This window comes from Scleropages formosus, chromosome 3, assembly GCF_900964775.1.
Source record: "Scleropages formosus chromosome 3, fSclFor1.1, whole genome shotgun sequence".
NCBI lineage: Eukaryota > Metazoa > Chordata > Actinopteri > Osteoglossiformes > Osteoglossidae > Scleropages > Scleropages formosus.
This window is the reverse complement of record NC_041808.1, coordinates 3,707,404-3,733,277: the sequence shown is the minus strand read 5'-3', so window position 1 is coordinate 3,733,277 and position 25,874 is coordinate 3,707,404. Positions and strand designations below refer to the sequence as shown.

Sequence of the window (25,874 nt, the reverse complement as noted above, 5' to 3'; positions counted from 1 at the left end):
TGTGCCTAATTTGTATGAAAAAGCACTGGTTTAGCGGCACAGTGTGTCCCATCTTGGAATTGTCCCGGGTGTCAAGAAATCTTTAGAATTTCTTTCCTTTATGCGTGATTATTCAAAAAACAAAAACTACAAAGGCATTTCTGCTAAAATGTTTTATTGTCAATAAATTATTTACATTTATAGGTTTCTACAAAAGCTTTGGATGATGTAGACCAGCGAGACACGCACAGAATAAGTCATGAAGTAGCACCACAGGCATGGATTTCTGTACTGGACGGACACTGGCAACTCCTGTCCTCATGGGCCTTGGAGCCTTGGAGCAGGTCCTGAACTAGTAACTAGTAACTCAGTTACACCGCTGATGTTGTTTCCTGTCTACTTATGTACTCTGGTTAAATAAACCACAGGCATGAGAATACTGACACCTGCAACAGCCATTGCTTTCCAAAAGTGAAGGTCCTCAGGAACAACTGATCAGGGGTGTAAAATCCTAGTCCCCTGAAATTTTCTCTTTCAGTTGAGCACTTAGACAGAAATATTTTCAGAACTGATCTAATTCAGCCATCCCGTAAAGCAGCGAGGCTTTCAAAGAAGGTGGAAGACACTGCTCCAGAACCAGGAGTGGACAGCCCTCGTGTTTGTGTGATTTCAGCAAGGCCGTATTGCAGGACATGAGTGCAACTCCCTGGCCGTATTGGATTAATTGACCCCTCGACCACTTTACATTCAAAATCTCAATTTGTAAACAAAGTGGTAGAAGCAATAAAACACAAGGAACAATAACGATAAATACATTTCCATTCCGGGATTTTTTCAGACAGTTTTACACCAGTCATAGTGCACCTGACCAGCACCAATCTACTTATTCTATGTCTTTGGTCTAAAATGCCCCAAGGGGCTACAGCTGGGTGCCTCCTTCAATACACTTGTAGTGTACATGTAAACCAGGCGGTTGATTAAAATTCAGCCTGAAACCTACTATTATTCAATATCCTTAACAATAGCAATGCCATGAAGGGCATGAAAAATGTAGATTACTAGTAATATAGTCAATTGAAATTAATGTAAGGGTGCATTGGTAAACTATTGTTGCCATCAAGCTAAGAAATTATATGGAAATTTTTCTTTTCCAAAACCCTAAAATGTATTCTGTTTCCATGGCAATAATTGGTATGTTTATAAAAATCCATGCTGCTCAACAAGCGGAATTCTAACGGTCTAGAGCTATGTCTGGCCTACAGCTCTTATGAAACGATGCCTATTCACGTTCGAATTACAGCTTTTGTGAGGTTCTCAAAAGCACACTGACAGCTGGCAGCCACATGAAAGCAGCTGCTTACTGAGCCAGTTGGATGAATTTTAATTTTAATCTGTTTCTGAAACATGCAGGGAACCTCAATCACCTCAGTTACCGAACCTGAAATAAGTAAATCAAGTTAAAATTAATTTTTATGAAGCAACCTTCTCCACAGCAATGGCCCACAGCATTTTGGAACTTTTGCCTAATGAGAAAAAGCTCATAAATCCCATTTACAGCATTTCATGTACTTTAGTGGACTAAAAAGCAAACTAAAGACCTACTACCGAGTGGACCAAGCCAAAGTGGTCTAAAATATCACACAAAAAAAATATGTACAGATAGGTCAGGAAAGAGTACGAATAAAAGAAAAGTTACGACAGCTCATATCTTAACCGTTTCTCAGGCACACTCAAAATTTTTGCCATTGATTTTGGAAGAAAAACTCAGTATTTAGAGGCAGGGTTGAAAAGCTAAGCAAATATTTGGTCATTAATAACTGTTAAATGGTGGAAGGCAGTCACATGAAACTGTCACAGAAATTTGTCCTGTCCCCTTTGGATAAGTTTTTTCATATTTAAAAACGTCTGACCTGCAGAAACGGGGAGTGAATTGATACCAATTTCAAAACATGTTCACGCTTCAGCTGTGGAGGAAAAAAATGTGAACTTACTGTAAATGTCACAAAGATGCTGGATAAACTCTTGTCAGAATGAAGCACGCCTGGTCCACAGGCTGCGATGCTGCCACAGGAATACGTCCCAAATACCACAGAAACCTTTGGGTTCATGTCCACGTGTGCGGAACGTTGCGAATATTGTTAGTCATTCTTTGAATAGCGAAGGGTCTAGTACCCTGGTTTGAGTTTGGCTTTGGGTTTAAAATGTATTACGACCTCACAAATATGTATTATGAAGAGAGAAATCGAGAGATTAGTGACAGGCGAGCTTGCTAAGAACTACTCATTTATGAGTTGAGGGGCTCATGCAGAACATCACAATCCCTCGTGACTGAAACAGTTGGGTACAACTTTCACAGAGGTGTCCCTCGTATCGTGACTCCTGAAGGACAGCTGTCCACATCAACGGCAGCAGTCACCAAACTAAAACTTCAGCTCCTTTGGTATCTCCCAGGGGAACTCCTTCCTGCCAAAGTGGCCGTAGCATGCGGTCTTTTGGTAGATTGGCCTCTTAAGATCCAGGTCTCTGAGGGTGACAGTACAGGGAATAAGCAAGGAAACCCAATGAAAACAGAGATAACTAAGAGAAAAACCAGAAATATGCAAGCAAACACAAAAAAAGGCATGTTGTACATTGTACAAGTATCTTGGCTAAAAATAGCCTTGAAGAAGGGCAAAAAATGGAGGGAGAAGGCTTAGAACCTGACAATGACTCCGGGTCGTAAATCGAAGTTCTTGTTGACAATTTCCAGAAGCTCCTTCTCAGTCTTGCGGGAGGAACCGTAGGTAAAGAGTGAGATGGACAGGGGATAGGCCACTCCAATGGCGTAGGCCACCTACATTAAACAAAGTGGTGGAGATAGGGGTTCCATCAATTTCATATTCAGACGGGACATAAAGTAACACTTTACATGACGAAACAAAGGGTAGATCTAAGATTAGCACAGCTTCCTTACAACAAAGAAAATTAATGCAACATGCAATCTTATCATCACAAGTTCAGTTTATCAACCCCTATTCAGTAGGTGTTTGTAACCAGTCAGGAATCTCACATTCCACGTGAATCTATGTTCACATTGATGTCTGGTCAGCTGGAACAGCACACCAGTCACTGGTGCTCACCTGCACCAGCACCCTCTTGCACAGCTTGGCCTTGACCAGCGTCTTGGCAACCCATCGAGCGGCATAGGCAGCTGACCGGTCCACTTTGGTGTAATCCTTTCCAGAGAAGGCTCCTCCACCATGAGCACCCCACCCTCCATAGGTGTCAACAATGATCTTTCTCCCCGTAACACCAGCATCCCCCTACCCAAGACAACATAGGCTCTGTCATGGAGGAATTTATGCCATCGTTAAAAACTTGTCCTTTCACATCAGGAAGCCTCTAGAGCTGATATTTTTACCGCAATATGTAGAGCATAAGATCTATTGCACTGATAAACAGTGGTAAAATGAATTTGCTCCTGTGATATAGAGTTGAATGTGTAGTGAAAGAGCACTTATCCAAAGAACAGGAGACATTTTACAAAAGGGACAGTAGTAGCTGTGTGAATCATTCACAGCAAGCTCCATCCTTGAGGAAACATTAGAATGCTGAATGGTTGGTAAGGTCATGGACTTACCTGGGGCCCCCCAATGACAAAACGCCCACTGGGCTGCAGGTGGTAGATAGTTTTCTCATCCAGGTATTTTTCAGGCACCACAGCCTTGATGACCTTCTCCTTCAGGACCTGCTTTTGCTCTTCCAATAAGATGTCCTCATCATGCTGCACAGAGATCACCACTGTATGCACCCGTTTGGGCACAACCGCACCATTCTCCTGTATATAGTGCACTGTCACCTGCAAATTGAACAGAGAAGAACCGAGTAGGATTCAATTAATTACAATTATTTCATTCATTTTTTTCTTCCATATCCTAGTTATCGCATTGCACTTTAGGGTTTCACTCAGTCCAAATCTACGCAAGTAAGTTTTTGCTGTCGAAGATTTTGTCAAATCTCATGTTGCTGTTGACCTTGAAAGGAGGATTACAAAATGCATCACACACTCAACATGCATGGTTACACCAGTGTGGAAGAACTTGTGAGAAGCTCCCTCTCAGCTGTTTAAGGCCACTTGTCCTCCTCATTCATTCGGCCCATGATTTAAGGAATCTCAGAATGTCTAAAATAGCATCAAGGTCTCAGCTTACAAGGGAGACCCGAGTTGAGTGTTGGAGTAGTTCCAAGCAGAAGAGAAACAGGTGGAGAGTAGTTTCCCTAAAGCTGTGCCCCTTACGGGGTCTACTCTTGATCAGCCAATCCATCCTAGGTCAACAGCTGTTTAATCCTGGTCAAACCCAACCTAAACCAACCCACTCCAGGTTGACCCCAGCCTATAAGGCATCACTAAGATAGGCAGTCATGCCTCAGAAGTAGGAACCTAATTTGGTCACTTTCCAGGTTACCAAAAGCTTCCCAGAGAGCTGGAATTTTGAAGTGTGCGGTTCTCATTTTAAATAAGTGCTTCACAGGTGAGTGTTCCGTTTCTTCTTTTTGAATTAAATTGAAAACCTGTTGGTACTGAAAGGCTACTTTTTTGCAGCAGGAAGCATAGTATGTTATATCTGGTTTTTAAATGCTCTCTTTAATTCATTTTAAACAATTTTTGAGGTCTGGGGGCCCTATTTCTACAGATGTCTGAATTTAATTTTATGAAGTTGTTCTTATCGGAGACAGTTTGCATGACAGCCTGAAACCTGCACAGCAACTCTGCTGCCTGCAGAATGACTTATTTTCTCTAAAAAAATACTGAAATTAATCTCTTTCTTTTGATAATCATTTTTATTGCCCACATTTTTTGTGATTGCTTCCCTCATTGCACTGTTTTGTACCAGTGTGCAAGGTAACCTGAAAATCACAAAGCAAGTCAACCCCTCCAGCCAAGATTTTTTTGTGTAGGGTTCCCTTATATTAGATTTGAGCGTATACAAAATAACTCAGAGCTTAATGGCCTTGAGGGTATGTTGCTCATGAGACCTAACCTTCGACCTCTCCCCATCACCTATTGACTTATGTCAAAGGGAAACTGAACAATCTTGCCCAATTGCAGATGTGAGCCATCCTTTGGACTCAAAACTGAAACCAAGGATTCCCACAAAGCTGCTACCACTGTCTTTTATTTCTGAATCATCAGTTAATGCACTCACAAAGACTGGTTGATTTGTGTACTGGCTTCGCACTCTCAAGTACCTGGGTTTTGGAGTCTGGGCGGAGCCATGGGACAGTCCCGTTGCGTCTAAGTTCTGCCATCTTGGCATTGAGCTTGTGAGCAAGGATGATGGTGAGTGGCATGCACTCTTCCGTTTCATCGGTGGCATAGCCAAACATCAGACCCTGATGGACATTGAGATCAGAAGTTCAGCTCTTAGTGAATCTGTCACACAGCCGAGTTCTTCAGCTTTGTTCCTGGGAGGTCGTAGTCGTAGTATCCACAGGGCCATTATTCCCACTGTATACCTAACCACCTGATTCCACTAATCTGGATTGCAGCCATTTAGAATCGGACTTAAGCCCTGGAATCAAATCAGAGTTTTAGCAGACATCACAGGCAAAACCTGGCAAGAAAATCTGGCACATGACCCGAAGAACATAGAACAAAGGAGAATGGATATGGTCCCAAAAAAGGAACACCCTTGTTAAATCGGCATAAACCTTCAAAAACTTTTCCAATATCAGACCAAGCAATAAGAACGCATTTATGCCGTTGTGGTCTTTGAGGATCTGCTTCTCACTTCAGGTAGCATTGAACAGAGCCGCACCTGGTCTCCAGCGCCAATGTCTTCCTCATGCCTGTCAATGTGCACCCCCTGGGCAATGTCTGGGGACTGCTGCTCTAAAGCTACCAGCACATTGCATGTCTTGTAGTCAAAACCTGATGGAAGAATGCTTGGATTAATCCAAAGAAAATGAGTTATACCCTCAAAGTCAATCCATATTTTATCCACTCATACTGCAAATTAGCAACAAATATTGCTGTCTCTGAGGTCAATTACATGTTTCAGACAAATTTCAAATATGGATGTTTTACAGTTTCAGAACAGAGGTGAGGGTTAAACAAGATCCAGTGGAAAGGAATGAATGTCAGCCTTAACTCCAAAATCATGTCTGAAGGAAAACTAGTTAGACCCTGAAACAGGGAACACATGATTTATTGTACCGACTATGTTGTTTGTTGTGGATTATGGCACAGATCAAAGTTTGAAAATAATCCCAGTCACAGACACTTAATGAGGAATGGTCCTGTCAAAGTTGAGAACTTTCTGTGTTTTTATAATGTGCATCAAACACCGACATCAGTGATTGGCATTCTATTTCAGAGGAGTGGTTCAGACTCTAAAACCGAGTCCCTACTCCCCAACCCCAGTTGATGTCGTTGAGGGAAGTATTGTGCAAATTCTCTGATTAGGTTACAGGTATTTTTTGAAGGCTAAGAATTTGCCAAATTGAGCTCAGAAATGCACTCCATCCATGGAAAAAGTTTTTGCCTGAAACAGTATCATGCTAAAGAAGAGGATGTAGCTTCGGTAGGCCTATGTGCTGGAGTAACGTAGCTTCGGCATTCCAGGGCTCCCAAATTTGGTCCCAGGACATTCACCTTTGTCGGAGTTGTCATAGCCAATCTCTTTGATGGTCTCCCTCACGACCTTCTGATAGTCCACGTTGGCCCGGGATGTGATCTCCCCACACAGCAGCACCATGCCGGTTTTGCACACTGTCTCTGTGGGAAAAACACAATTGCAGGAGGTCCCTTCAGCAGCAGCAAGGACCCATCTTACAAGCTACACTTGGACCCCCGCAATGCACCTGAACCTGACCCCAGCTCTGAGGACTCACCACAGGCAACCTTTGCATCCGGATCCTGCTTCAGGTGTGCGTCCAACACTGCATCACTGATCTGGTCGCAGATTTTGTCTGAGCAGGACAAGATGTCTGGTTAATAAACGATTGCGCGATATCTTTGTGGTAGTTTGGAAAACCACGTTTAACCCACCCGCGTTTGCAGATCTTCTCCGTCACACAGAGGAAAATCAACAAAAGGGCTTCCTGAGCTGCCCTTTGCTATGGTTGGTAAATAATGACGGCAACTGTAGCGTTGTCAAGAAAAAGTAAAAAGCACCATGTATCTGTGAAAGACATGCAGACAGCAGTGACACTGCACATCTTGTCTTTTCACGAGTTTCCTGTTAGCAATTAGCTAAACTGACCTGCTGCTTTCTGGTTGTACAGTACCGTTAGCAGTACTAGTATTCATTTGTAACCAGTAATTGTGTTTTTTTTGTTGTTGTTGTTGCTTTGTTATGTGCTTATGTATCAACCTGGAATCTTTAGCCTTCAAACTATTGCACCAGTAGATCATTTATACACTAATAAACATTATTTATAACATTAAAACTGATTCTTTCCTTCTGTCTTGGCATTACTTCCTGTTTATTTTCTCCAGTACTGAGTTCTGCCACTTTCAAAGAGGGTACTTTGGTCACACTTAAGGTCGAAGGTGACAGCGTGGTAACGGAGCCGTACAGCAAAAGAGGGTAGCTATGGGTTAATCTTTAAGAGTTGGTAGCTTCACTGTAGGCCACATGCTCCATCTAGAATGGAGCCATACATCTGAACACATGCATGTGCATACACTCTTACGCATAAAGACATGCACATGCTATATGACTGCAGCAGCTCATGCACACTGTCTTGGTGTATACTCCAAGTGTCAGCCATGCTTCTGAGAAAAGCTATAGATAGACTGTGTGTGATCAAGACACAGCTGAAGTCACGGCAACCTTAGACCAAGAGATTGGGAGTGGGATTGTGAGTAGATGCCGGGCAGAGTTGAGTGTGTGAGTGAGTGTGGGTGAATTAAAAAGTGCATATGAGTGTCTGGAGTTTGTATGACTGTGAGTAGAGTGTGTGCGATTGCATGATTGCAGAGTCCTTGAATGTGAAATGATGTGCACATGTACATTACGATGCAATATGTGTGTGTGAGTGGTACATGAATGACTATGCAGGGCTGCTTAAGACCCAGCACCTTCACATCAAGATACCACTCCTTCTTCCCTCTCGTAGATACACACACAGATTCACACACACTACACTGCAGCTCTGGCATGTGTCAATGGAATACCTTCTTGACAAAGTTATGGCAGTCCAAATCGAGGTAACCTACTCAATCCAAGGTAATCTTCCCAACCAGTAGTAACCCACCCAAACCTTCCAAATGCAAGGTAACCCACTCTACCCATAGTAACCCATCCAACTAAAGGTAACCCTAACCCAAACCAGACTAACCCACTAACAAAAGGTAACCTTCCCAAAACAAGTTAATCAACTCAAGTCAAGGTAAGCCACCAAACCCAAGACAATCTGTGATGTCGAAACACTGCATGTTTTTCTGTAACTGGACTATTTTCGCTTTGCTTCACTTAGTACACTGAAGATGCATTGCCCTCCCCATCCAAACCGCCAGCACAATGCAGTGTGTGTGTGTGTGTGTGTGTGTGTGTGTGTGTGTGTGTGTGTGTGTGTGTGCGCCTATGTACAGTATGTGTCTTGCAGAGTACATGTCTGTATGTCTGTCTGCATCTTTGTTGCACAGTGGGTGTTATGCAGTGAGGGTGTGTCATGTGTGTGTGTGTGTGTGTGTGTGTGTGTGTGTGTGCAGAGTTGGGGGGGCGGATGTATAAACCAGGACAGCTGCTTGGCTGGAGGAGCCACAGTGGCGACTGGGATGCCGGGTTGGGGGTGTGCTATCCTGAAGGGTGGGGGGGTTTTTCAGTCGGTGCGGAGCGTCACTCACCTGGGTGTCCCTCTCCCACCGACTCAGACGTGAACATGAAGGACCCGTCCTCGTGCAGAGAGTCATACAAGCCGTCCACTGGCCCGTTCATGGCTCCAAAGTCTCAGCGCTGGACGCACCGACGGGGAAAAAAAAAAGAAAGTAAAAATGAAGAAGAAGAAAGAAAGGGGGGTGTTACTCTGTTTCTCGACAACAGGAGGAGAGAGGATGCAGTCGTGTGCCGGAACTCCCGCCCGTGCCGTGTGCTCCGCTGCAGGCCTGAGTGTGATCGGTGGCGCTCTGTCACACAGCACTCTGCCCACAGCATTGCCCCTATATATGGCTAAGAGAAAACACACATGCAGGTCATGTGAACGGTCGGGGCCAGACCATTCCGGACAAGAACGGGGAGGGGGGGGGGCATTCGGGGGGGATTAAAACCTTTAGGGAACGTTTAACGCTTTGGGTGCCATGCTCTTGCTCGCAGCGCCCAAGATGGCACCCGAGGGGTGTTTTCTCCTCCGTGGCCCTGCGTCATACTGGCCTCCAGGTGTAACATATGCAGCATAAGCAAAGCATTAAATCTCTGTCTCGTTTTTTTCATTTTTCCCAGCATTCCCCTGGGCTCCGACCACATTTATCAACAGGGCTTTAAGTCATGGAAAAAGCTGTGGGGGGAAGAGAAATAAATTCAATTCACCTTTACTGTCACTGTACAAGTATAAAGGAATTAAATGACCGGGTTGATTAATCTTTATTAATTAGCACCGCTTCATTTAACAAAAGGTCATTTTTACTCAATAATCACTGACCGCTCTTGGGCGGAAGGTGAAGAGGCACTACAGAGAGGTCCACAAAAAGAGAAACTATTCATAGACACCAGCAGAACTTTCTGAAGCATGATTCTCACCACTTAGCAAACACTTCCAGTTTGGGGCAGCAGGTGGCATAGCGGTTAAAGTTGTTCTCTCACAAACAAAGAAGTTGGGGTCTGAGTCCCTGCTCCTGCGGTTATACCCTTGAGCTGTACACACCTTGAACTGGCACAGTATAAGTTACCCAGCCATATGATATAATAGGTAAAGAGCTCAGTAAATCAACTTCACTTTGTACGTTGCCTTCAACAGAGGTGCCAACTCCATGAAAATAAAGAAAAAACATTTAACTTGCTAATGAGCAAAGCTTACATATTATAAAAATGTCGTGTTGTATACAGATGTTAGTTAATACTCAACTTTCTCCCCAATACAGACAGACCAAGGAATACAAATATTGCCGGTTTCAGGTAGTTTGGGTAAATGATGTTTACTGTGGTACAGCTGTCCATTCTGGCTGGAGGTCTCTGTGTTCATTTGAAAAGGTCAAGCTGTTACTGTGTTACCATGCCTGATGCTGTTGACATAATACCTGGACCTGGCTCGGTCCACACCGGGGTGTTCAGAGTACAGCCGCCATGTGGCCAACGAGAGCGTTTGTTAAATTATTAATATAAATGATATCCATCATAAACAGTATAAATTCTATTAAATAATACAGCTGTAGTTAGACACAAACTTGAACACACACTGAACCTAAATAAAATGCAATAAATTATATTATTTCATAATACTTTTTAATTTTACTATATTTAATTTAGGTATTTAATATTCGATACGTGACTTTTTATGATTTTTACATGCTTGGCCCTCAGACCACTTCCAGGTAATGATCATGGCCCTTGGCCAAAAAAGGTTAGACGCCCCCAGGGTATACCATGGTAAAAAGGACTAAGTCTGAATGTCTCAGGGGTTCAAGAGACAGGAGAGAAGGGCTAATTGAGGTATGTGTGGCCTTTTACTGACGTTCTTGATGTTTCTCAGACCGGGGACTTTGTTGTGTCCACCAGCAAACTCAGTCTTGACTAATAAGACGAGTGAATGAAGGACATGGGCCGTGCCCACAAAAACAAGCGCAAGTGGCAGTTCAAGGCTAATCCTGATAAAAAACAAGTGAAGTGTTGTCACATGTTTGCTTTGTTGTGAAACTCTACTTTCCTAACAAGGTTCCAAGAGGTGCGTTCAACGGTCATTGGACGAGGTCAAACAGTGCCTTCCATGTGCCACACAGACAGGGAGCGCTGATGCCTCTATCACCGAGTCACAGGTTCGGTCTGTCAACATTCTCAGGAGTAGGAAGGACGGGGAGCCCGGCGCTGATAGGCTACTTCCCGATGACCGCCCTCCTGGGCTCTGGTGGGTGCCAGACGGTGGGCGGTGGGTGTGTAGGGGGTGTGGCTCTTGCCATGTGACACCAGGCCCTGAAGTGAACCACTAAGATGAGAATCGTCCCAAAGAGCAGTCCAAGTCTGAAATTTAATCCCAGATCACATTTGTCTCCTGCGGGGTGCTCCCGACACTTTATGTCCACTAAAAGTTCCACCGCACTATACTACCTGGGATGGAGCTTACGATAATATTCATACGCCCAGCTCACATGCCAAATGAAAGCAGTTACCGAGATGGAGAAAATGCACGCATTCAGAATTGTATGAGCCATTCAGAGTGGACTGCATCCGTTTTCCTGGCAATAATGACCATCCTGAAAAATTATTTTTCTTGATTCTCCGACCCCTTTATCCAAGGAGACTTAACAGTGTCAGGTTTGCACACTAAGCTACTTACAATGATTTACCATTTACATAACAGGGTACTTTTTAAATGTGTCAATTTACTCCCCCACATTCACCCCCTCCTCCCCCCAAGCCTGCTAAGGACTGAAGACTCTAAAGCTTTTCAGTGCAATTGTTATTTATTCCATCCAAATTCTTATTTATTTGTTTGTTTGTTCGTATCAAGTGTTCTTTCTGCTGCTGTTCTTCTGAGGGTTGCCATACGGAATTTAATTGCATTGTATACAGTGACAATAAAGTATCTTATCTTATCTTAAGGGTGCCACAGCAAGGCAGGACTCAAACTCAGGATCCAAAAATTCTACATGGCTGCAATTTAAATGTTTCAAATTGGTTATAAAATTTTAAAATGTAATACACACACACATACACACATTTTCTGAACCGCTTGTCCCATATGGGGTCACGGGGAACCGGAGCCTACCCGGTAACACAGGGCGTGAGGCCGGAGGGGGAGGGGACACACCCAGGACGGGACGCCAGGCCGTCGCAAGGCACCCCAAGCGGGACTCGAACCCCAGACCCACCAGAGAGGAGGACTGTGGTCCAACCCACTGCGCCACCGCACCCCCCTAAAATGTAATAAGTTGAGGTTTAATATTCCAGACAATACAGCCAATTTACACCCACCACCTACTGCACAATGGCAGTAATACTCCTCCACTGCGGATATCGAGCAAGTTAATGACACAGAGACGACTAACCAGCTGAATTCCGTGAAAGCGAAGTTGGGTGACTGACGGAAGCCAGTGAAACCCTGAACTTCGGAACCATTTTGCGCTCTGATTGGCCACTCGAAGCCGAGGGGATTAAAGCGAAGCGGCCGCCAGGGAAACACACCCAGCCGGCCGGGAAAGAAGTCTCGTGTAAATTCACAGGTCGCCGCTGCACATGCAAGCAGCGCTTATTTAGCTGCTTTTGGAGCGCTCCACGAATGGAGGGGGAAGGAGTGGCCGGAACTCCAGTGAGGGGATCTCCTTTCGGCCGCCGCTCCGGCGAAGGCCCAGAATGGACTGGTTGCAGGGCGTGGGTAGGGCGTTACCCCAAAGTGCCCCTCAGCACATTCCTGCCTGGGGCAGCCAGCGGCCGCCCGTAGGCCTCTCCAGTGTCGAGTTTCACCCTTCAGCTTCGACTCCCGATCCGATCGTCTTCCTGGCCCGTCCCTTTTTTCCTAATTTTGCTTTTTTCCAATTAAAGTAACGCGTTTTTACATAGCGTGAGGGAAAGACACCAGTGACTCCGGCGAACATTTACCCACAATAGTTTCCTGAGATTATCATGTAGATCCGAGTCTATACCAAAATGTTGCACATTTAAGAAACACTGTTACACAGCTGTGAACGGTAAACAGCCTGAAATGGTTTAATTATTTAGCTCCCTTTATCAATGAATTATTTTTATTATTATTATTATTATTATTATTATTATAAAAAAGATTATTATTTATATTTTTCTCTTTTTTTTAATACTTTTAAATATTTTTTCTGCCGGTCGAAGGATTTCACAGGATCGTTTAAGCATGGTTAAAACTTAAAGTGAGAAATATTAAATATAATTTATGCTTTCACACGAATTGACAATCACACACAGTCGGAAACATCATTTTACTTGTTTACTTGCGGTTTTAATTGAATAAGAAACTGTTATGACGTCAGACAGTAACAAACGCTTATTTTCCAAAAAACCACACAGTAACGCAAACGAACAACACAACAGAACAAGACGATACGACCCAGAGACAAAAACATTTCGACAACTCAAATAAGGTGAACACTATCCCGAAGCACTGGGGGAAGGAATACGACGTGACACCGTTTCCATGGAGACCATTGTTGCTTCCGGTCGCTTGTCCGTGGACATTCGGTGAGGCAGAAGCGGCGGAGTGTTGTAATGTGCGAAAGTTCAGAATTTTTCACAGTATTAGGTTGGTATTTCATGACTTTATATTCAACTTACTATTGATTGTTGGCTAAATGATGCGGCCAGACCGCTAATATGTCTTATTTACTGCTACATTTGTATTTTTAGCGAATCAATGCTGCTTTTTTACACTGGTCAGTGTAAAATATGCATTTTTTATCTGGGTTAATCATAATTACAATTTTACTCATGTGGTACATGCTTTTTTAACATTGATCATGTGGTATTTGTTACATTTTGGTAGCAGCTCCAGGGTGCTCTGGTTTCCTCCCTCTGCCAAAGACACGTGTTCCAGGTGGACTGGAGACTCTGAATTGTCCGTAGTGTATGAGTGTGTGTGTGTGGCTGCCCTGTGATGGACTGGTGTCCTGTCCAGGGTGTACGTTGTTTTCGACCTTGTGCTCTGTGCTTCCAGGATAGTCTCCAGACCACTGCGACCCTGACTTGGACAAGTGAAGTAAAACCACACGCTGCGCATTTTCCTGAGCCGATATTTTGTGTTTCATGCAGCGTGTCTTCAATAAGTCCCTGGGTAATGGACTCCGAGTACCTGAAGGACCGCCTGGGCAAGTGTCTGGTGGAGGGTCTGGCCGAGGTGCTGGAGCGGCGGCCCCGGGACCCCATTGAGTTTTTGGCCCACTGGATTTACAAGTACAAGGAGAACCTGAACTATGAAAAGGAGGTGAGTTTTACTGCCAGGGGCTCCTGCCTGATCAACTGACCAGGACTGCAGGAGCTCACGATGGACGAGCGATGTGCTGCACCATGTCCCTCAGTTAGGAACACTAGGGGGCGGTCAAGCTGCGTGTCACATTTACATATATTTATATTTACATATATTTACATACATTTGCATACATCTATCGAACACTTCTCCAAAGCAACGTACATCTCATAGAAAATACAATGTGTGCATTACATTAGCAGAAAGAGACACTTAGATGCAGACACATGATTCCTAGGTACAGTTAATTTGTTACTTTCCACCATTTGAACCAATGCACATCACACAAGTAGCTGCATAAAGGTTTATTGACAGTTCCTGATCATACACCCATCGTCAACAACCACTTATCCCGAGCGGGGTCGCGGCCTAACCCGGCAATGCCGGGTGCAAGGTCGAGGGGGAAGGGGACACAGCCGGGACGGGACACCAGCCTGCCGCAGGGCACCCTAAGCAGGGCTCAAGCCCCAGACCCTTGAGCAAGGGTACTGACCTGAAAATTGCCCCAGTAAAAATTGTCCAGCTGTAGAAAGGGATAAATAATTGTAAGTACCTTAACCTTGTAAGCTACTTTGGAGAAAAGCAGCAGCTAAATGTAAATTATGTCAAAGTTATAGAGCATTTACACATTACATGAACTTAAGAGGCCATGGAAGAGGTGAGTTTTAAAACCCTTTTTAAATGTGGACAGAGATTTAGCAGTTCTGAGTGAGAGAGGTGAGGGAGGTCATTCCACCACAACAGAGCCAAAACTGAAAACCTTTGTGCTTTTGATTTTGGACCTTTCGTGCGTGGGACCACCAATGGGCAGAGGTGGAGGAGCGTAGCAGTCTGGTTAGGGTGTAGGCCACAACCAGGGTCTTACATTTGATCCGGGCAGCTATAGGAACCCAATACAGTCATGCGCCACTTAACGACGTTTCGCTTAACGACTGACTGCATATACGACGGTGGTCCCATAAGATTATAATGGAACTGAAAAATTGTTATCGACTTGCAGCGGTCATAGCTGTTGTAACGTTGTAGTGCAACATGTTACTCAGATGTTTGTGGTGGTGCAGCTGTAAACAAACCTACTGCACTAAACTGTAAAACAGTATGTTGTGTTATGGCGGCAGCAGTGTCACAAATCTCATGTTTACTGCGTCTCTGGACTGCATCAAGGCTATACCATCTAGGTTTGTACAAGTACACTCCACGATCAAGGCTATACCATCTAGGCCATTGGGCGTCTCGGTGGTACATCAAGTAGTGCTGCTGTCTCACAGCACCTGGGTGGTGTGAGAGAAGGTGGGCTCGATCCCTGCTCAGTCGGTGTGGAGTTTGCATGTTCTCCCCACGTCTGTGTGGGTTTCCTCTGGGTGCTCCAGTTTTCTCCCACAGTCCAAAGACTTCAGTTCCTCCATAGTGTGTGTGACACAGAGCTAATGTGTTCTACTGATGTATGTATGGATGAGTGACCCATTGTAAGTAGTGTATCCAGCAGTGTAAGTCACCTTGGTGAATAAGGTGTGTGGGCTGGTAACGCTACCCAGTATCCATTGTAAGTTGCTTTGGAGAAAAGTGTCTGCTAAGTATGTAAATGTATAAGGACACTCTATGATCAAGGCTATACCATCTGCGTTTGTATATATACACTCTATGATTGACACTGTACCATCTAGGTTTGTCTAAGTACACTCTATGATGTTTGCACAGCAATGAAATCACCTCATGACGCATTTCTCGGAACAAATCCCCATTGTTAAGTGACGCATGTCTGTACAGAGAGATGAGGAGGGGGGGAAATGTGGGAACGCTTTGGCAGGTCAAACACAACTCGAACTGCAGAGAGTTGCAGTAGTCCAGGCAGTATATCACCATGGCCTGGACAAGTAGTTGTGCAGAGTTCCTTGTTAGATAAGGACAGATCCTGCAGATGTTATGCAGGATGTATCTGCAGGTCCAGATGGTGGCTTCAACGTGCTGAGAGAAATACAGACCTGAGTCAATCCACTCTTAGCTGAGGAGGTAGGCAAAATGGGTTGTCCAGTTTGATAGAGAATTCACAAGAGGAAGATGAGCCAGCTGGGAGGTGAAGGATCTCTGTTTTGGAGAGGTTGAGTTGTAAGTGCTACTAAGCTGCGCATTAGTATTTCCATCACCCCAAGAGACCTGACCCAACTGTCAAAACGGTTGTAGATGTAACATGCTTGTAAATAACTGTTTGCCTGTTTACCTGTTTTCTGCAGAGGAAAGAGTACCAGGCACAGCTGGAAGAGGAACAGCAAAGGGCCATTGCTGAAGCAGAGAACCTGAGCAAGAAGCAGGAGGAAGAAGAGAAGGTCGGAGAACTTGAGGAGAAGGTCGGAGAACTTGAGGAGGTCGGAGAACTTGAGGAGGAGGTCGGAGAACTTGAGGAGAAGGTCGAAGAACTTCAGGAGAAGGTCGAAGAACTTCAGGAGAAGGTCGAAGAACTTCAGGAGCAGCCCGAGGTTTGAACCTGAGACCATTGTTATAAGGAATTAAAGTTGTTCAGTAGTTAACACTTCGCTTTGATTTTCTGCAAAACCGACATGTTTTTATTTATAATTTTCCTGTCTTCTCATGTTTACGTTAAACACGACACCCCATCAAGTATTACTTTGTCTCAGCTTAGGAAGCTGTTCTGCTATGCTGAAGATGTTTTTTTAAAAAAAAAAAACACTAGAAAAAACTGCAGCATGATAGTACACTGCGTTCTGTCCTTATCAGTTCTAATGCACACGTCTGAAGAAAAACAAAAATCATGTTTTCTCTGTGACCACAGTTTGATTGTAGACAAGCCTTTCCACGCAGTTGGGGCGCAATGCACGGTGAAGGCCAGAAGTTGCAGATAGAGCCAGCCGCAAAAACAAGAAACCTCAGACTCAGAAGGGGCTGATAATGTGTTCATCTTGATGTTAATCTCGTTCGCTACCCTCATCTGGGGCTGACATTGCTGAAAGTTACTAGCTCACCGGTGACCTGCTTAATTTGTAAAACTTGCTTACAAAAACCTGATCATCCTCAACTTTAGTACTTCTCCACTGTGATCTGAACCTGGATGCTCAAGCAGACTGGGGGGTCCACTGGTGGTGGTCATTTTGCTACTTCTCATGCTCATGTAGAGTATCTTCTTCAGGTGTCACATCTCTACACATTTTCCTGGCCAAAACATTCCTGTGAATTCCTCCAGGTTAGCAGGGAGACCCCATCCCATGGTTTACATTTACATTTATTTAATTCACTTCAATTTATTTTTATTGAGTGCTCTTTTCACAGCAACAGAGCACTGAACCAAGGATCAGAAGCATAATACAAATCAACGGTTGGCTATATATTAAGGAAGGAAACTAACAAAAAAAAAACCTTATAATCGAAAGAAAGGTAAGGGAGAAAAAAAAACCTCTGTAGGATCGAAGTGTGAGTTGCTTCCCACCCCTCCTGGGCATTCTAGAATTAAAACAGACTTTAAAGCCAATTTACAGGTATTCATAACATTGTTGCCAAGTGCTAATAACTCTGTGTCCTGGGTTCACATAGGCATGCCTCGTTCACCATGACATGCAGTCATCAGATTCTGTTAGCATGGAGTGCTGGTATCACAGCCGGCATCCACAGGTCTCATCCTGGGGAAACAATGCTCAACAAGAAAGAAACAGTTGACATAATAAGATTAGGGAGTTTTATATAGCATAAAAGACAATACAGCAAACAGGCGTTTCATTGGTCATGGATGTCACAGTGAACATATAAGTCTTAAGCCTGGATTTAAAGGCTGAGACAGATGGGGCGTTCCTGACAATAACTGGCAGACTCTTCCAAAGTTTAGGCTCTCTATAGTGAAAGGCACACCCTCCTACAGAGATTTTATTGATCACAGGTACTTTAAGGTAACCCACATCCAATGAACAAATGCAACGTTCTGGATCGTAAAAATCAATCTCACACAGGTAAGATGGAGCAATGGCATTATAGTCTTATTTTTCAAAAGTAAGACTTTACAAGTATAGAGATTAGTTTATAACTCTAAACTTAACTGGAAGCCAGTGCAGTAATTTACCAGTGTTATAATAAGCCCCCCCCCCGGGGCCTCAAACCAATTTTTGAGCCTCCTGTCTATATAAAAATTGCCATAATCTTGCTACATTTTGCAGATGACGGAAGTGCGGCCCAGTCAATGTAGCAACATGAGAGACAAATAACAAGTTTCTATCCAGCAAAACACGAAAGTCCTTAACATATTTGTACACGTGAAGCTGGGTGGTAAATATTGACATGACTGTGTCAAGGGTTTCAGCAACATCACAAGAACCTCTGTTTTACTAGTATTCACAGATAAAAATATATATATTAATCATCCATAATTTTATATTTGTGACAGTTTGCTAAAGACAAAATACAGTATGAGATGGGTCATCAGGCTTAAACAAAACATAACTGTCATCAGCATATGAGTAAAAGCTAATATTATGCTTATGAATATCACCCAGTGCTAACATACACAGTGAGAACAAAAATGGACCAAACGCAGAGCCCTGAGGCACATCATAGTCAACCACAAACAAGAAAGAAGGGATACAGTCATCTGATTTTAGTACAGATTTTACAGTTAAATAAATACAAAAGGAACCACTGCAGAACAGTGCCCCTTAGCCCAACCTGGGATCAGAGTCTACTGAGTAAGATAATATGGTCAACTATCAAATGCAGCACTCAAGTCTAGTAAAAACACAAATGAGGGTATGACAAGCATCAAACAGGATGAGAATATCAACAACATGGGTGAGGCCTGTTTCAGTGCCATGACCAGGGTGGAAACCAACTTGAAATTCTTCTAATATAATATGATTACTGTGGTACATGTATAGTATTTTACAATTTGGGAAACTACAATCTTTCCCAAAATTTTGGATAAAAATGGTATATTACAGATAGGTCTATATCAAGTTTTTTTAGTGAAGGTCTAAGCATGTGGGGCAGCATGGTAGCACACTAAGTAGAGCTGCTGCCTTACAGTACTTGGTTGGCACAAGAGGATGTGGGTTTGATCCCTGCTCAGTGGAGTTTGTATGTTCTCACTGTGTCTGCAGGGGTTTCCTCCCACAGTCTAACAACATGCTGCTGAGGTTCCCCCCGTAGTATGTGAGTGTCAGGGAGAGTGTGTGTGTTCCACTAATGTAGGGATGAGTGATCCATTGTAAGTAGTGTATCTAGCAGTGTAAGTCACCTTGGTGATTAAGGTTTGTGGACTGATAACACTACATACTATCCATTGAAGAAAAAAAAAAAAAGCATCTACTAAATAAATAAATGTCAATGTAACAGAGACTTTAAAAGTGCTCAGAATGAGCTTTATTGCCAAGTATGTTCACACATACAAGGAATTTGTCTTGGTGACAGAAACTTCCACAGCACAGACAGAAAAAAAGAGTGCTTTTCTATATTTTTTACACAAACGAAACGGAGCAGAAACATGCAGTTTAGCTGAATACCATTTATAACACGAGTCGAGTGGGTTGAACCAGGAATTATATTTACATGAACAGCTACACCGAAAATTACGAGTTACGGTCTACGTTCTGTACACCCTCGCTAATTGGTAGTACAGTGCTTAGAGGTGCTGCCTTGGACCCGAAGGTCACACGTTCGAATCCTACCTGCAGTTATGCACTTGCCCACAATTGCCCCCCTGTTTAAAATTGGTAACTCAAGTGTAAATGCATTAACTTTGAAAAATCATCAGGTAATGTAGAACTAGTAAGCCAGAGTATTCAATGGCACAAAATTACCAATCAAGAATACTCACTCCGTCTGTAGCGGCTTCAACCAGCGGAGTGTATCAGAGTCATCGAGCCAGATTTTGGTAAGAAATAAGGATGGGATTTATTTATTTGTATTAATAGTAAGTTACCAAACAACTTACAGTTAGTGAGAGAATTTAACAGACACAGCATTTCAGACTATTTTCCGGCGGTGATCAGTTGAGTCGTGTTTATTTGTTAATATATTCTAGGTTACCGGTGCAAGCTCTCCTGTCGCCGTTCCCAGTGAGTTAAACGCCACGGTCTTAATAACCTATTTTTGGATGTACTGTGTACTTACTGCAGTGGTGGGTGCGGGGGGCGCGGACGGTAGGGTGACACCATGACTGTCTATAAAATGTTTGTGTACTGTTTTAGCAGAAATGTATTATTTTTATTTTATTTTTAATTGTAGGTACTTATAAGAACAAAAACAGCTTCCGTAATAAAGCCCAGCTCATATGTATCAATAAACCTACATGGATAAAACTTTGCGCTCATTGACACTTTGAACCTTCCAATAAGCTCCGCCCACAGCTCTCATTATTACCCAATTGCAGCGACACTTCGAATCACGTGGTCTCGTCTGCACGCGCTACGGGCGCGCGCTCTTGTTTTCGTCGCCGCTGCTGTTTTTATATATATAGTCGCCGATTTTGTCACATTTTCTGGCGTTTTAGCTACAGAATTGTGGTAATTAGTATTTGTGAAAATAATGATGTTAAAATACACAATTTTAACGTAGTTCTTAAACGTTACTTGGAATTCTGTTGTTTTCTCACCGAATTTTTACTTTAACCATGAAACTGTACATACATAATGTAAACATTAGGCTGCGCGTATGATATTGTAATTTAATTTAAAGGTGTCATTTTTATTTTGCTAGTTGTTTACGTCACTACTATTACCATTACATTCAGTGATAATACGGGAAGTACAATTTGAATTTCCGAAAAACATTAGTACAAAAAAACATTACGGATTCTCATTCTCTCTCTATTTTTTTGTCTTACGGATACTGACTGAGGATTCTGTATGGTCTGGTACGGGAGGAGGTCCGTGGGGGGTCACACCGTGAGTTACCGCACTGGGTGACACCAATTCTAGTGACGTCACTGGTTGAAGGACAGAGAACTGACACGATCCTCGATGTCGGACGCGCGTACATGCGCGCAGGAAACGCCTCCGTTTTTACACTTCAATCTTCAAGCCCTCGAACCTTATCATTCCAAACCGCTGAATCTCCAGCTATCTCCAACTAATTACTATTATTATTATTATCATTATTTCTAAGCACATAGCTATTTGAGTTCGGACAGGAGAACCGGAACTTGGACCTCGTGGCTTACATGTAGCTTGGTTCCACTTCCTCCTCCCAGTAACATAGTCGCTATGACTGCAGTTGGGGTACCAGGACTCTCGTGAACTGTACTGGGGTCACAAAGGTCTGATGTTGAGTTTGACACCATGGAGGCGGCGGGGCATGCCAAGTCCAACCAGCTTTCCGTCTCACAAACAGAAGTCAAATTTTTTATGTGCTCTTTTAAGTCGCGGCCTTTCCGCAACTTATTTGCTATACATTTTGAGCACGTGAACTTATCAACAATATCAGCAGGTGCAATTGAGCTATACACACAACACGTAAGTTCGGCATCTGACGAAATTTTGAGGATCGAACACACATTAAATAGGGATTCCATCGTCCCTTAGACTCTGTCTCGGCTGACAGTGCTCGCCTCACGCTGCTTCCAGCAAGCGCACGAACAACAAAGAAAGAGCTTTAGACAGAGACGCAACATTATTGATGCACAGCGTGTTTGTGTGATTCCACTATGTTGCTGGTTCACATCCCTCAAGTACCTCAAATAGACTCATTTAAATTTGAGATCAGGAGAGAAATGGGTCCGAAAAAGATGGGTTTCAGGCCCTTCTTGAGCGGTGGAGTTGTCGGTAGGTCTCCTTTTAGCTGTTTTCTGTTTGAGACTTGGGGTATGTATTTATTGAAGTATTCGTCATTAAATATTTATATTGGTTGGTGTTTTATTAAATTTAATTGGATATATTTTAGGCAAGGTGTGATGTACCATATGTTTTTAGTTATTGAATAAAGATTTTAATAGTGGAAGTGATGAAAGGAGAGATGTTTACTGTCAAGTTGGACAGCTCAAGGTAGCAGACACTTTTTAGAATCTCAAAGTAGTCCTTTTCAGAATCTTTTTATGGATTAGAATGGTAGTCCATTCTGATCCTTAAAAAAAAATGAATGCTGGTAGAGATTTGACAGCTTTGAGGGGAGAGAGAGTTAGATTTTGGACCCCTTGTGTAAGGCACCACCAAGTACTTTTGCTGGGGATTGGGAAAGGATCAAGTGCTCCAGGTTACATAGCTGGAGGTAAAGATATTTCCCCAGATCCTCGGTAGTGGGAGTATTGTTAAGAAACCAGAAATCTTCAGAAGAGAGAAATGAGCCGTGTGTGGCACCAGTGCCAGCCCAAAAGGACTGGTGCTGAGACCAGCTCTGGGTACTCAAGAGGTGTTACCTGGAAGGTGAAGCCACTTATAGTTTATTGTCTTCTGTTGAGGCTGTGATTGTACTGAAACCTGTTTCTTGCTAAATAACTTCTTATCATAACTTCAATATTGTCTTATTGTCATAAGACAATAAAGTGTTATCTTATCATCAGGACACGAGTGGAGCGGAAGCGATTGAAAGAGCTCAGCCCACACCAGCAGAACCAGATCTGGAACCAAAGGCCGCAACAGAAAGGGTGGTGGGAGACAAGTTGGAGATGAGTGGAACGGAACCGAGTGAAAGAGCTCAGTCCACACCAGCAGAACCAGATCTGGAATCAAAGGCCGAAGCAGAAGAGGAGGTGGGAGACATGTTGGAGATAAGTGGAACAGAAGTGAGTGAAAGAGCTCAGCTCACACCAGCAGAACCAGATCTGGAACCAAAGGCCCCAGTAGAAGGGGTGGTCCAAGCTGAACTCCAGCAGGAAGGCCAAGAGTCCTTGTCTGCTGCCGCTGATGAGGGAGGAGAAAAGGTGATGGTGCCCGTTGCTCCGACAGACACAAGCATCTTAACGCAGATTTTTGTCACTGATTCAAAATTATTAGGATCCAGAGCTAAAAGTATGAGTGTTTTTACCAACAGCAGAGAAAATGTCATTCATGTTTCCAAAAATTCCATCAATCATCAATAATCAAATACTCAGTGTGTGGTCCTAAAGGCCCAGAGTCTATCCAAGAAGTGTAGGGCGTGAGGCAGTGAACACCGGTCCATCACAAGACCGTTACACACATTACAGACATAGCGGCTTTACTGCACTAAACCGTAGTTAACATTTTAGTGCAGGTGCCGATAGGGATCTGGAGGTGATTAACGAGAGACAAACCCCATCTCATCTACTTGGTACGAAATTTTCAAATCAGGGAGATGAGTAGATAGTTGACAGAGGAGAGAGCTTTGACTCTGCACTTTTTTACTTTCCTGTTTTTGTTGTTTCTGTACCTCCCTAACACGCTGATTATCAGAAGAGGGAGAGAATTCAACCCGAAACAAGCAAAGAGGTTCCTTCCGTACCAGTCGAACCCGAGCCGGAACCACAAGATGATGTTGTCGGATCAGACGAGGGGCCCCAGCAGGAGGCAGAGATCTCTCAGGAAGTTCGAGCATCTCCTGATGAACATGTCAAGGAAAAGGTTAGAGAGATAAGACCCTTTTCATTTCTCCGAATTCAATGCACACATCACTCATATTGTAGATTTTTATCGTGGTGCATAAATCTTATTCCTTGGTTCTTCTTAATTAGCTGTGCTTTAATGCAGGTTTTTTCACATTCTTAATTATTTATTCTATCTGATCATTGCCATAACAGTGCTACTTTGTCATTCTATTCCAGCTCACTCTCTTTTTCCAGCCCAGATTTCTGAGCATTTTTGCCTTTGCGCCAGGTTACCTAGTTGAACTTAATTTTGAACTAACTTTTTTCTTTGGCAAACTAAGTTGTCAGATTAAAGTTTTACACCATTGACTATGGAGTGTGTGTGAATGCTTTCCTGCTGCAGTGATAAAATCATATCAATTTACAGTGAACTCAAAGAAATGACTGAATAAACCTCAAAAATCATTAAATCATTTGAAAAATAAAACATTCTATTTGACTGCCCCGATGGACTGGCGTCCTGTCCCGGCTGTACCCTGCTTCACACCCTATGCCTCCGGAATAGGGTCTGGATCACCATGACCCTGCAGTGGACAAAGAATAATGATAATGAATGGATGGAATAAAACACTTTATTCCAGAAGTTACTTCTAAACAGACTCTCAGAAGGAATCTTCAGCCCCTTGGCTATTTCTTTACCGTTCTTTAAGTGCTGAGGGGTTTTTTAAAGGAAGTGCACTCCCCACACAAAAAATGTCGCAATACAAAGACAAATTTATAGGAGCTCATATTGGACTTTGAGGAGTGCAGTTATTCAAGCAGTTCCCATGATCTAGTGAATGCATCGCTGTCCCATGTTGCACTGTGTGGAGATGAAAGCACAGTAAACCACAAAATGAGGAAGACGTTCAGGATGTGGCAGCTTACAGTCTGGTGTGGAAAGAGTCCATTTCACTTGCTGGTTCAGTACCAGTCATGACCTTCAACAAGGCACAATGGAGTGAGGAAATAGAGCTTCTCTGTGGTGTAACCAGTAGTTATCTGAATCTTGAGTTTGCTTTTAACGTGACACATTTCTTAAAAGCATGCTGCATATCAGGAATTTTTGGCAAAGTCTATAGCTGCACTTCTGAAATGAATTTTAAAGCGCGCTTGAAACAGTCGTCATTTTAATTTTTCAGGAAGAAGATAAAAAAGAGGATGAATGAACATCATGGATAACACTGTCTTGTGATTTTGCATCCTGGCGCTGAAGACTGCGAAATAGTTTAGCCCTTCATTTTCATCATTCATCTTGAGCATGCAGAACATCACATCTCTCGCTGTGGTCTGTAGATGGGGAGTCTGAATGTATTAGTGGTGGATACTTGATGCTGAAATTCATTAATACACACCATGAAGGCGGTGTCACACGTAGTTCTTTTTGTAATAATTTGGGTTCTTTTTTGTCTTTTTTATTTCCTACTCGATGCAGTTATTATCATTCTAGAATATCTATATTTTTCTTAATCGCATGTGAACTTTGTTATTGTGATGTTTGGAAATCATCCAAGGACTGTCATTTAAAACTGGATGCAATAAATTCTTCTTTTGTCATAACCTTATGTCATGGAGATAGGACTCAGTAAAATATTGAAATGTGTGGGAATTTGGAGCCTCTTATTGGTGATCTGATGCTGCAGCGAAGCTCTAAAAAACTAAAAAATTGCTCAATGAAAACCTGACCAACGGACCCACCTGGTCAGAACCGGTTAAGATGTAACGAGCAGCAGGTGCGGCCATTTAAAACTGTAAACAAAAAAAAATTTAACGTTGTGTAAATTGTGTGTTATTTTGACGTAGGGTCACGGAAAGTGAACTGGGGTTCAGTTTGTTCATTATTGCCCGCTGGCAGCTCAGTTACAGACTTCCCCAGTAGTTTTGGGTGCATAAATTTGCATGCAAAAGCTATCATGCACATCTCCTAAATGATCTCTCTGAGTTGATTTCAGAGTGAGAACGTAGTTCTGAGAAGTGGTGAACTTCAGCGCTGTCCCAGTTCCTTCGTTGCCATAGTAACCTGTCAACCACTCCTATTGCACTCGGGTTCTTTTCAGATCGGTATCGGTCAGAATACGACTTTCAACATCTGCAAGAATTTGATTCTCATATTTTAAAAATGAATAACAGTTACTTAATACAGTCACCCTTCACACAAATTGCAGTGAAAGTTCAGTGATGCAGAGATGACAAGGATACACACACACACACCATCTGAACCGCTTGTCCCATCCAGGATCATGAGGAGATGGAGCCTAACCCA

The 25,874-nt window shown here is 43.2% G+C and overlaps 2 protein-coding genes across 5 annotated transcripts; one reads left to right on the top strand and one right to left on the bottom strand.

The window, feature by feature from the left end:
• Positions 1–137: 137 nt before the first annotated feature.
• LOC108924857 (S-adenosylmethionine synthase) lies at positions 138–9,123 on the bottom strand. Its single transcript, XM_018736488.2, has 9 exons — positions 8,813–9,123; positions 6,853–6,930; positions 6,614–6,736; positions 5,778–5,890; positions 5,209–5,352; positions 3,599–3,817; positions 3,099–3,281; positions 2,679–2,812; positions 138–2,502 (listed from the first exon to the last, which is right to left on the bottom strand). The coding sequence occupies exons 1-9, from the start codon at positions 8,901–8,903 to the stop codon at positions 2,400–2,402; spliced, it is 1,188 nt and encodes a 395-aa protein (XP_018592004.1). The 5' UTR covers positions 8,904–9,123; the 3' UTR covers positions 138–2,399.
• A 4,044-nt stretch (positions 9,124–13,167) lies between these two features.
• On the top strand, positions 13,168–25,869 carry LOC108924687 (proline-, glutamic acid- and leucine-rich protein 1-like). 4 transcript variants are annotated; one of them, XM_018736229.2, is made up of 6 exons: positions 13,170–13,322; positions 13,890–14,061; positions 16,335–16,577; positions 22,592–22,951; positions 23,442–23,609; positions 24,754–25,869. In XM_018736229.2, exons 1-6 carry the CDS (start codon positions 13,279–13,281, stop codon positions 24,778–24,780), a joined length of 1,014 nt encoding a protein of 337 aa, XP_018591745.1. In that variant the 5' UTR covers positions 13,170–13,278; the 3' UTR covers positions 24,781–25,869. The 4 variants fall into 4 exon arrangements, with proteins under 4 accessions (XP_018591741.1, XP_018591745.1, XP_018591742.1 ...); XM_018736225.2 differs by lacking the exon at positions 24,754–25,869 and having other exon boundaries at positions 13,168–13,322; positions 23,442–24,103; XM_018736226.2 differs by lacking the exon at positions 24,754–25,869 and having other exon boundaries at positions 13,170–13,383; positions 23,442–24,103.
• The last annotated feature ends 5 nt before the right edge of the window (positions 25,870–25,874 follow it).